Source organism: Balaenoptera acutorostrata, chromosome 10 (genome assembly GCF_949987535.1).
Source record: "Balaenoptera acutorostrata chromosome 10, mBalAcu1.1, whole genome shotgun sequence".
Lineage (NCBI taxonomy): Eukaryota > Metazoa > Chordata > Mammalia > Artiodactyla > Balaenopteridae > Balaenoptera > Balaenoptera acutorostrata.
The window spans coordinates 37,178,179-37,190,495 of record NC_080073.1 but is presented as its reverse complement, the minus strand read 5'-3'; the positions used below and the strand labels follow the sequence as shown (position 1 = coordinate 37,190,495).

Genomic DNA, 12,317 nt, shown 5'->3' with positions numbered 1-12,317 from the left:
GGAAGACTGCAGCAGGTTCCTGGGGGCCTCCAAAGCGTCTTGAGCCTGCAGCCTCTTCCCCACTTGCAGCAGCCTCCATCGTCTAGAGGGACTGATGGGGGCGGGGAGCCACGGGCCTCTGTTGAGCACCTACCTCATCGTCACCTGGTGGGGTGGTTACCACCACCACCTGACACAAGAACCTGAGGCTTAGAGAGGTTATGTCACCATGTTGAGGTCACACAGCTCGACCAAAGGCAGAGCCTGAGGCCTAACTGCAGACTACAGCTCTCACCCCACCCAGGTGGAAGAGGCAGCTCCTCCAGGCTTGTCGTTCATCGGTACTCAACATAGGCTGCCTCTTGTCAGCCCAAGCTCTTAGGCGTTCAGACTGTGCTCCCACCTGGAAGCTGCAGAGGCTGGGAACCTCATTAGCTGCTTGGTACTGACAGCTCCCGGGAAGGTCTAACACCGCCCTCCCCCCAGGCCCCAGGGCAGGGCAGGTGTGTTGGAGGGTAAATACCTCTCTGGCTGGCTGGACCCCAAGAAGCTGAATACAGAAGGCATGGACGACACCCAGACATATGGGAAACACTTGCCTGGCTTTCCTGCAAGGATGCAGGGAAAGCTGCCTATGGAACCCTCATGAGCAAGAGGAAAGGCAGGTGCCTGAGGCCTCCAGGTCCCAGCTGAAGCAGCCAGCCAGGCCAGCCAGAGGGACAGGGTGTAGGCAGGGGCTCTGGCTGTCCTTGCTCCTGAAGACCCCGAACGGCTGCAAACAGGGTGTGCTGGGCTTCGGAGGTGATCCTGGCAGGGGCCCTCCCAAGAAGCCATTTTCATTCTCCCTTTATAGGTCCTGGGGATGGGGGGACTAGGTCTCACTCAGAACAAGCCATTTCAGTGACGAGCTCCATCAAATCCGTTTTAATGTTCAGTTTCCTTTGCCCTCATGCATGCAGAGGAGGAAGCCATCAGGCCCCAGAGAACATGTGTGGGGCAGAAATCAAGGCCACTGCAAAGCCACCACCCTCTCCAGAGTGCTCGTTCCTGGGTAAATCAGACACAGATGGGCCCACTTTGGGCCTTTTGTCAGATTTATAGGAAACTCCTGGCTCATCCAACCAATGAGTAGTCCATTTCTACGCTGGGAAAGGTCGGTGGGGGGAAGCCAGTCATACGGCAGAAAGGTTGGTAAGGGAAAAGTGGACTCCACTTAGGACTCCAAGGTAGCAAACATTTTCCAGTGGCTCCTTCACATTAAACTAAACGTGGTCATCTGTGGGTATGTGGGGCCTCCCACAGCCAAGTGGAGAGTCTCCAGGTGCGGACAGCTTGGGTGGAGGGCAGAGGTGCAGGACCCCTGGGGCTCTGGGATGGATGTGATTCCCAGAGTTGAATCCCCTTTATTTATTTACCCAAGTTCCCCAGTACAAATCCCCGGCCTGTCATCCCCCAAATCGACCGAGCTCTTGATTCTTGCTCCCCTGATCATGGTGGTGTTCTCTGCATGATTAGCTGCTGGTTCTCCAGACACTGCTTCAGCTTGTCTTCTGTCAGTGTCAACCGCTGCTCCAGGATGGAGACTGTCTGCAAAATAAACGGTCAAGCTCAGAGGATGGAGGGGCCATTGGGCTGCCCTGGGGATGCCCTCAACCAGTCCCGCTCAGCTGCCTCAGTCCGCTGAACAAATGCCAGCTCTTCCCACCCAGGGCTCCTTCCTGGCGCCTTGTCTCCGGTCGTCATGTCCACTTCTGCTGGTTCGGGATAGTTATTCTCTGATGTTTGTTGGGCAGCCGGAAGGACGTAGTAAGGGAAAGTAAGCAGCAGGTCCCATAGTCCTTGGTCATTGCCCAAGACAGACAAGGGTCAGGAATCCCCAGCCCCGGTGGTCTGGCATTTAGACTGGAGTTCCAGAGCAGAACCACTTGCTCATCTGGGCCAGGCTCTGTCCATAACCAACCAGAGACCATCAAGCATCTCCATTCCAAAGGTGAGAAAACCGCATCCACAAAAGAAGGCGCCCCACCTGGGTCCTGCCCACACCTCAGGCCCTTTATCTCTACACCTGGAGGGGCTTCCCAGGCTGGAGGTGAGTCCCTTGAGCCCAGGAGGGCCTCTGCCTGTCCGAGCCCACTGAGGACCATTGCAGGAATGTGCTGTTTGGGGGTTAGGCCCTAATTCCCCATTTTTGAGCCCATTTTCTCCTCTGTAATGGGAAGGATAATGCCGAGCTCACAGCAGTCCTGGAGACTGAGAGGTGACAGCATGGTGCCCATGTTGTCCACCATGACAATGCCTGTCATGTTGGCTTCCAGAGGCAGAGCCTTTGCTCCCTGGCCTCTCCTGCATACCCAGCATGACGACTGGCCTGTGAACCTGGCTTCCAGACAAGGCTGCAGAAACCTGCCCCCTTCCTCTGGCTTTGGACAGAGTGTTGACAGAGGGGCAGTGGTGTCCAGGCACACACCAGGCCCTGGGCAAGTCCACTGTGAATGAAGCAGGCTTGGTTCCTGTGCCGTGCAGCCTACCGGCATCAGAAAGGGGTCAGATTAAGAAACAAAACTTTCTATTAATTTTACTCATTTGTGGGCTTTCCCAAGAGGTTTTGCCACCTTCCCTGAGGCTCCATGGAGGCTCTGGGCCTTGGTCCAGTAGAAAGGAAACTTTCCTTTCACATATTTAATAAAACATTGAAACATTTTGGGAGGGAGTTTCCCCCCTAAGATTGCTATAAATTTTTGCAGCATCCCGCACGGATGTCAGCCGCTCACGGAGGCTGCTCCTCCTGGCGGCTGGCCCCTTCTGGATGAGTTGGCCGGGCTGCAAAGGCTCCGAGCCCTGGGGCACAGGACAGAGCCTGAAAAGTTGCTGCCTGTGGAATATGAACTGCACCCTGAGAGGTAGAGCTGAGCTGAAAGAGACGGTCACATTCCCCTCTGCTGGCTGGTCAGCCACGGAGGGGGTCTGCAGCTCATAAAAGTGGCGGCGGAAACAGCCCCCGGCTGGCCCAGAGCAGCATTCCTGGAAGTTTCCACTGGCTGCTGCAAAACTCACACTGAGCCAAGCTCCAAAATCATTCCTCATCCAGACTTTTTCCGATGGCTCTGGACTCCGGGCCCCACTGGGGGAGCCAGCCAGCTTTCCCTCTTCTGCCCAGCACCATCCCCCCTCCCAACACACACACACACAACTTAAAAATTTTTTTTTCTTCACAGGGACCGAATTTCCAAATGTGGAGGCAGTGGGTGCTGGGCCAATGTCAATACCAGGGGTGCCACGCATTTCACGAGGCCTCTACTTAGTTCCATGGGGGGCCCATACTTCAGCTTGGTAGAAATACGGCATTAAATTTGATGATGTTAAATTTCTTTGAACAGAAAAGCATCACTTATTTCACCTCCAGCCCCCTGAATGGAAGGAGGGTGTTGGGGGTCCTTCCTTTGGGAGCTATGAGGGGATGCTTCATAGCACGTTAGAGACAAACAGGCTGAAAAAAAGTCCACCCTTCTCAAACCTGCAGCTTCTCCCCTTTCCCAGGCAAGCTTCTGGAAGAGTCATGTCATCTCTGTGTTTGGTGTCCACTTTCCCTACTCCCTGAGCCCCCAGCCTACTCTGCCAAGATGCTCGGTGGCGGCCACCATCCAGAGATTAAGTCCACCCAGCTCTTCCCCGTCACATATGATCCCTCCCAAACCCCTTTTGAGCTGGAAGGATGGGCCAGGGAGAGGAGGACGGACACTTTGGATTTCTGTGCATTAGAACACAGTCTCTGCTTCACAAATTTGTCTTAATAATCCCATTCCACTAAAGCATGGGACCTCATTTTCACGGGAAATTGTTATCCCTCCTGATAAAGTGAAGCCTGGAAACTCTGATCTCCGATTTGCTGATATGCCTTTCCTCCACCAGGAAAGGGCTTCCCCAGTGATGAAAAGGCTCCAATCGGGGAAGCCAAGTAGCAGAGGTCAGACATGCTCAGGGCTGGCGATACACACAGCGAGAGGGCAGGCAGGCCGGCCACCTGCAGGGAGTCAGCCAGGCCACCACAGCGTGCCACCGCCACCGTGCTTCCCCAGCTGCTGGGGCCCACGCGAGGAGGGAGCAGCATCGCTAGCAGGGACCAATTCCAGGCCATGTCACGTGGCCGTGTTTGCAGTGTGACCTTTACCTGTTGGTTCAGAGCAATATCCCCACAACCAAGTGTCAGGGGCACAGCAAGCCTCTGTGAGTATGTGCTGCCTCAGCACCCAGAGGGCAGAGCAGAGCCCGCAGCCGTGCCCTCCTGAGGCTCGGGGCCACGCCAAGCAGGCTGCTCGTGGCTCACCCCACCTCGTGCTTTGGCCCAGCCCTGGGAATTCTCCTCCTGCCACACGGTGCCCATGCTCCCCAGGCCCAGAGACAAGGCCCGCCTGCCCTGGAAGGTGAGGAGAAGCACTGGAAAGGCAGACACCTCTGCAGTCCCTCTAAGTCCACGCTCCCAGCCCAGTCACCTCACTTTCCTTTTATTCAAGGGCAAATGACCTGGTCCCAGCCTCTCACAAAGTCCCCAAGGAGTTGAAAGCTGGGTGTGGTGGCAGGTGTCAAAAAAGGAAATGGCCCTGCCCGACATGGGTGTCCGTGGGCCTCTGACTTAATTTTAAGTAGGGCAACGGGAAACTGGAGAAGGGGCTGAGGAGTCTAGGGTTCTGGCTGCTGGGCAGACCTGTCTGGGCAACGCGTCGGGGAAAGACGGCCATTAGCCGGAACTCCTTCATTCTGGGGTCCGAACTCCTCCATAGAGAGGCCCCTCCTGTCTGTTGACTTTGGAGAAACCAGGCAGCTCATGCCCTCTCCCTGGCCCTGTGCCATCCAGACACGAGGTCCCCTTTGTAATTGGGTGTGAAGCCCAGACTTGAGGGAGGACCCAGGACTGGGCTCTGGGGGGCCATCCTGATTCCTGACACACTCTGCTCCAGGGGCTGCTCCTGACAGCTGACCCTCACGGAGTGCTCACGGTACGCCAAGCATTCTATTCCATACAATGACCCCTCAGGGTGGGAGCCTGTAACACCCCCATTTTTTCCGATGAGGAAACCAAGGTACCAACCAAGTGATACTAACTTGCTGGAAGTCACACAGCATATAAATGACAAACCTGGACTGTGAACCCTGGTGGCCTGGCTTCAGAGTGCTGGCTAAGGCACCGGGAACTGTGCACCTTTGACCTGTCCCCATCCACCACATATAAGGAGAGGCCTAACCTACTCCTCCCCCCACCCCCACCCTGCTCGCTCTGGCATCACCTGAGGGCCACTGCCCTGTGACCCAGCAGACCTGCTTGTCCCCCACCCTATGCCCAAGCTCAAGCAGCCTGAGAACATGCTCCTGGGTCTCTGTGCTCACACAGCGGCAGCCACCTTCTGTCCTGTCCAAGCCACTTGGCCTGGTGGCTCTGGATTAAATGAGCAGGAGCGGTTGGAAGGGCCACCCCTCAGGGTCACCCGGCAGCGCCCTTACACTATCAGGCCCCTCTCAAAGGCAGTTCCCAGGCCTCAGACACCTCCAATGCCCATGAAGTAGAGTCTCTTATCTGGCTAAACATTTAGGTTTGGAATTATCACAGAAGTCACAATTCTGAGCTATGAAAAGGCAATATTATAGGGTTAAAAGGGACATACCGACAAGAACCTTATAATAGATATGCAATGAGAAACGACCCTAACACCTTAATTTCAGATGCCTTCTCTCACTGGGGCGCTTATGCTGCTAAAGCGTAAGAGATCAGCCTCTAGACACGCTCTGGTACTCACCCAGGTCACTGCTGGCGCCCCACCCCTCCCAAGACTGGGCTCGACTTCAAACAAGGCACCTCCCTCCCTGAATGGGAGCAACAGGAAGCAGAATTCAGACTCCACGCCTGGACACTGTTACCCCTCGCCCAACACTGTCTGCCTCCCAGGGTCATAACCGTCACCTGCAAGCCACGCGGGAGCCTCTTGGGGCAAGGTCATAGGGAATCCAGAAGTTTCACCTTCAAAGTCACACCTGTCGGAGGGTCACCTGGGGGCTTGTTTCAAAACCACCTTCTCCTGCTGTAACCAGCGATTTCCAGGAAGCCACAGCCCTTTCTCATGGAAAATCGTTTCCTTAGAAACACTCCCGTTTGCTGTTGAATGAATTCTGTTGTTTCTCTAGACCAAGGGTTGGCACATTCGGCCTGCTGCCTGTTCTTGTAAATAAGGTTTTATTGCTGTGCCCATTTGCTTACATATTGTCTATGGCTGCTTCCTGGCTACAGTGGCAGGTTGAGTAGTTGTGACAGACTCTTATGGCCCACAAAGCCTAGAATATTTATCATTAAGAAAAAGTTTGCCAACCTTGGCCCTAGACTCTTCACTCACTCAGATCCTCCCCGGGCACCACGCCGTACAGGCCTGTGCCAGGCCCGGGGTGACAATGGCGCAGAGCAGACAGACTCAGCTGGGCCCGCAGGGTGCGCAGCGGGTTGAAGAGGCAAGCACTAAGCAGCTGCGCAGACCAGCGGGGTGCGCTGGGAAAATGGAGGGCGCTGCGTGGTCAGAGCCAGGGGAGGTGGCCCTAGGAAGGGAATGAGCTAAGACTGAGGAGGAGTTCACCAGGAGGGAGGGGCAGGAAGGCCCCGAGGTGGGAGGGAAGGCAGCGAGCAGGAGAGGGGCCTCGGAGGAGGCAGGAGGTGGGGCCGGGCCCTGCAGGCCATGCCTGGCAACCTCATCTTCAGCCGCAGAGCAGCAGGAAGGTGCTGGGGGTTCGAGGCCAAGCGGGGATGAGAGCCCTCTGACTGCTCCATGGGGATGGCCCGGGGAGTGGCTGTGTGGCTGTGACTAGGCATGATGGAGGCAAGAGAGAATGAGAGGGGATGATGGTGGCTTGGACTGGGGGAGGGGGCTAAGGAGGAAAGTGGACAAAATCAGAGATATCCATGAGGTATGAACCACCACCATCTGGTGGTGAGTCAATTGGGGGACAAGAGAGAGAACACGTTCCTGAGGCCGAGAACACAGGCTGAGGATGGGCCCCGCAGGAGAGGCTGAGGATGGGCACCACACTGGACAGGCTGAGGCCCCTCTGAGAGGGATGGGAGGGTCAGGCAGCCATGAGGCGGTGTCAGAAAAAGTCTGGTTATTCTGCATTTCTCAGATCATCCTCATTAATAGGGGGAGAGGGGGCTGGGGGGAGACAGGGAGAGGGACAGGGCAGTGAATCCACAAGCCCCTGGATACTGGAGAGGAGAACCCGGTGCGGGTGAACTCGGGGATCCGGCCAGGGCTCAGGACCATGTCAGTGATGCTGCTGAAACCCCCTGGAAAGCAGCCTGGCCCCTCAGTGGGCACTGATGGAGGGACAGCCCAACCCAGGGACCTAATAGGGAGGAGGATGCTGGAGGCATTGGGGAACAAACCCAAGAGCATGGAAGAGGCCAGCTCAGGCCAGGGGGCGGGGCTCCCAGCATGACTCCCGCTGGAGCGCTCCAAGGAAAATCCCCCTGGGAGAGGCTCAGCAAGTGCATCTCATTCAGATCCTGATTTTCCTGCTGAGGGGGGAGAAGACGTGATCTGTCTCCTATTGGGGCAACATTAACAGGGCGAAAGGCTTCTCTTGCTCACAGTTCAACAGTGTAAGACGTTTTATGAAACATCCTGAAGGGCCTTCTGAGTGGTGTAAAAATAACCAATTTTAAAGCGACAGGCTTTTATTTTTAGTCCCCTCTGAATTGTAGTGATGCTCGGAGAAGTTGCACCAAAATGCCTGTCCGCAGCGATAAGTCTGGTACCTGGGGCCCCCAACTCCAAGTGGGAGGGAACACAGCACAGGGGATATTTTGACAGAGCCACGGGTCCCAACTTCGCTGCCTCAGATGCCTTTTCTCTACTGGCATTGGGTCATCAGGTGTCTGCACCCCATGGGGCCCAAAGTGGCCTGCGTGGGACAGAGCCTGGGTTTGTGTATCTCCACTGGCCTCCGAGGTGGCCAAGGGGAGAGCCTTTCACCCCTGATTCCTGCGACGGGGCCTCACGCATCTGTGATGCTGGGAGAAGGCAAAGTGGGTCCGCGGGGCCTCCGCCTGATGCTACAGCCACGAGGGGCCGGGCCGCGATACTCCCGTGGGCTCCACGCGGGTCCAGGGAAGAGTTCTGCGGGCAATGCATGGAGGAGGCGAGAGTCCAGTGCTCCCTGGGAGAATAAATCCCCCACCCTCGTAAGGAGTGGAACAGAGCAGAAGCGGGGCGGTGCAAGTTGCCCACAGCCTTGTGGAGCAGCGCACAGTTCTTTCAGGCCCACATGCTCTCCCTGGGCTCTGTGGGCCCTTCCTTTGCCCCCCCTTTCTCCTGTTGACTGCCCACTTCCCAGGCCCCCACTTCCTCACGGTGTGCCCTCCCCTTCTTTCAGCCCTGCCAACCTCTTTTTTCTCCTCAGCCTGGTTTCCTCTTGAGGTGGTCTTGTCCTCCATTTTTCCTCGGCTCTTTTCCCCCCAGTACTCATTTCTGCCTCCTTTTCATCCCCTTTTCACTTTGTGTTTGGGGGGAAGGCAAAGAGAAAAGGAGCAGGATGTGTTGGTCCGGCCCACAGGGACTGAGCTCCGCGTGGAGTCCAGGCCCCTGACTTGGCTCACGTGCTCTGGGGCTGGCAGACCTGGGAAGGACAGTTCCAACCCTGACAGGAGGCCCAGAAGGCCTCTGTGAGGAGATAGCACAGGACAGGCCAGAGAAAGTGTGTTCCAAGCACAAGGTGCAAAGGCCCTGAGACAGAGAAGAACACAGCACACTCTTGGCACTGTCAGGAGGCCAGTGTGGCGGGTTTGGAGTGACTGAACAGGGAAGAGAGTATGGTGGTCACAAGGAAGGTGGAGGAGGGGTCCCAGGGCCCTTACCCAAAAAGGGACAGGAATGGGGACGCCTCCACTCCCTAGCACTGCCTCACCAGACTCACAAATCCGAGCAGGTACAGGCAGGGAGGATGGTGCTCCTGCATGCCCGTGGCCACTTTTCCAAGCGCTGGATCCAGAGTGGACTCTGGGAGAAGGGGCTCAGCCTGGGAACTGATCATGGCTGCCTAGTTTCACAACAGGTGGTGAAAGCAGAGGGAGTGAACTGGCACTTCAGAAACGGACCAAGGCGCACCCCCGGAGCCAGGTCCCTTCCGGCAGCTGCTCCTCCTTCCAGAGCCACTGCTGCCGCCACTTTTATTGAAGGTCTCTTGCACGTACTGGTGTGCAAATGTAGCAGGAAAACTGGAGCCATAACTTCTACAAAGCTCTGAGGGGCCACAGAACCCTCACGAGCCCTCCTGACATCATCATCCACTCTCACACTTGTCAGCTGCCCATCACATGCAGCAATGAGGGACTCTGGCTCTGAGGGGCTTCCAGGCACTGATGAGATGCAGTACCAGTCCTATCTGGGCGGGCTTCTGGCAAAGCTGCCACGATTGATAGTGAATAACATTTTGGAGGAAGGGAAAAGAATGAGGGTGACCAGCCAGCCGTTCTCTCCACATTTCTCAGTTCTTTGGCTAGTTCCTTACGAAATGCTGCCACGTGTGCAGGCCTCACTCACTCCAGGCCTTCCCACCGCACTCCCCAACGCTGTTCAGCTCTGCGGGCAACCCTTCTTCCCAGCAGCCCCCACTCCCCCAGCCAGGGCACTTCCACATCCACTTCCTGCTCTAAGCAGAGCCCCACAGGGTGCATGGGGCCCCTCTTAGGTGAGTGGTATTGGTTTCTTTGGTTGAAAGGCCCTCCTGGTTCTCCCTGGAACATGGAAGACAGGTGGCACAGAGGTGAACAGGGTGGCTGGGCCAGAGACAGACTGACGATGGAAGCAGAGAGCTGACATCCAGCCACGTGCCCCTTCTAGCACTCTGCCTTGTGGCGAGGGGGAACTAAAACTGCTCTGGGATGGCAGTCTTGGGAAGCCAGGAGACTGGGACCTCAGTGTCTGAATGGGGCAAAAGGGGCAGTGGGGCAAGAGGGCTGGAACGGCTGGGGGTAGGAGTGCCACACAAGCACACACCTGCTACAGCGTGGGGAGAAGGTCAGGCTGAAAGAAGGGACACGTGTAGGGCAGAGGCAGCGCCTGGGAGAAGGCCGGGGGAGGGCAGTGGGAATGGTGAGCACGGAAGGGCACTGGAGCGGGTTGGGGAGGCTGCAGGAAGGGCTGACGAGGGTGCAGGGAATGTCCAAGCCCCCTCTGGCTGCTGTGTCGGGCTGGGCGCGGTAGTCGCGTCAGGGCTCTGCCCAAGGAGTCTCCTCGCCTGACCCAGGACCCCAGGGCCCCCAATATACAGTCAGTGCTGCGGACCCCAGGCACGTCCCACTTGGTGACTGCCTCCTCTCAGTCCCCATCCTTTTGCCTTGGCTTCCTGGTGATTTCTCACCCCCTTGCCCTCCACGCTGCTTCTGCTATATTCCTTTTCTGTTCAAGAGCTCAGGAAGAAAGGCCAGACTCTTGGATGTGGCATTCACATGGCACTCAAGGCCTGCGTTGCCCTGCTCCCCCAAGAAGTCCCCCTCATCCCGCCCCCCACCCCGCCCCAGCGCTCGGGTCCCTGCCCTCCTCCTCTCTCACCATGTCATGGCTGTGACACAGGTGTGGGCCTTAGAAAATGCTGTCAGAGTGACTCCTGGTCCCCACCTTTGTCCCAGGTGATAAGAGCACAGGCTCTGCAGCTGTACTGCCTGGGCTCAAATCTGAACTTGATCACTAACTTGCTGAGTGGTCTTGGGCAAGTTACCTGACCAGGGCTTCAGATTCCTCATCTGTGCAACGCATCTCTTGTGGAACCATCGTAATAGGGTTGGCCAAAAAAAAAAGTTCATTCGGGTTTTTCCATAACATCTTACGGAAAAACCCAAACGAATTTTTTGGCCAACCCAACACTTTGTTAATAGCTACTATTTACATGGCACGTGCTCTGGGCAGGGGTGCACCGTGGGCAACATGGCTCCCCCAGCTCACAGGGGCCATGGCTGAGCTCTGGGCTGTTTGAGGGGGCGGCCCTAGGCACAGATGGGGCTTGATGAGGCTCCAAAGAAGGTGGCCTGTGGTCAGGCCTCGTAGGGCCTGAGCCATCAGGGCACGTGGTGGTCTGGCTGCTTCTTAAAGTTCTCCAGTGACGGAAAGTTCCTTTTAATCATTTCCAGGCTTATGGTTGATTCTGGCTCCTCCAGGCGGTCTCCCCAGAGGGGCTGGGGCACCCCAGCCCCCTTCCCCCAACACAGGAGCCAGATTCCTGGGGGGCAGGGGGTCCCAGGTGCCCTGGGTCTCAGGGCGAGGGCACAGTCACCCAGCCATGCCGCTGGGGGCACTTGTGCCAGGCTGCGGGAAACATCCAGGGGCTGGCCATTGGCTCAACGCCCCTGTCTCGACAGTGCCGCACAGAATGTCTAACTTTCCTATGGTTCCACTGCAAAGATGGAACAGTGTGGAATTAATCTCCCTTGTAGAAGGTTTTTGACTTCATTCAGATTCTAAAGATCTAAAACAGATGCAAGAAAAGGGGAATCTCTCTGCTGTGGGGTCTTGTGAGCTATCAAAACAAAGTGGGGCTGCTGGGCTCAGCGCCTGCCTGGCTCTGCCTTGTCTCCTGGCAGCTCTGTCTCCAGCTCTCGGTGTTCATGCACGTGTGTGTGCACACACGCAGGGCCCTGGCTTGCTGATGGTGCCCTGGCCAGCCTGCTGCCGCATGTCAGGGGTGAATGGGGGCCGGAGGGGCCAGCCTGTCTCCCTGGGGACAGGGGTTGCTGGTCCGGGCCCAGCTCTTCCTACCACCAAAGGCTCTGTCTCTCAGCCCCAGCCTCGGCCCAGCGCCTGAAGGTCTGTGGCACAGGGGCCTTCGAGTCAGAGGTGTGAACGCTGGCCCTCGAGCGGCCTGCTGACAGCCATCAGAGTGCCAGCCCCACGAGGACAGGGGTTTCTGTCTATTCTCGCTCACCACTGTCTTTCTGCTCCCAGGCCCAGCTCCTGGCGCATCACATGTGCACACTGAGTGCTGGATGGACACATGCCAGACCCTGAGTGCCATGGGGGATGCAGAGGAGGCAGGTCCTGCACCAGCCAGTCCAGGTCCCCCGGGCCTGGGGCAGCCCTACTCTGGGGATGAGCCTGGCTGGCTGGTAAGGAACATTCCCCCCAGCTTGGGCCTTGGACCTGGTGGGCTTGAGGGGCTGGCGGAGGAGGGAGCGGAGGGTGGGCAGGCTGGAGCCCGAAGGGCCACCGCCAGCTGGCCTTGGGAGGGAGGAAGCCTCCTGGCCTCAGCAGGAAGTAGGGGTGCGTAGAGTGGGGTAGGAATCCAGGAAGCAGCCCAGTTCCTCCCCTCCCCAC

At 57.2% G+C, this 12,317-nt stretch overlaps 1 protein-coding gene across 2 annotated transcripts in view; it reads right to left on the bottom strand.

The window, feature by feature from the left end:
- Positions 1–880: 880 nt before the first annotated feature.
- Positions 881–12,317, bottom strand: part of POC1A (POC1 centriolar protein A) — a 73,053-nt gene continuing 61,616 nt past the window's right edge. For both annotated transcript variants that reach the window (XM_057554991.1, XM_057554992.1), the window contains exon 11: positions 881–1,566. In XM_057554991.1, the coding sequence (XP_057410974.1) occupies positions 1,468–1,566 (99 nt within the window). In that variant the 3' untranslated portion in view covers positions 881–1,467. The remainder of the gene's footprint in view (positions 1,567–12,317) is intronic.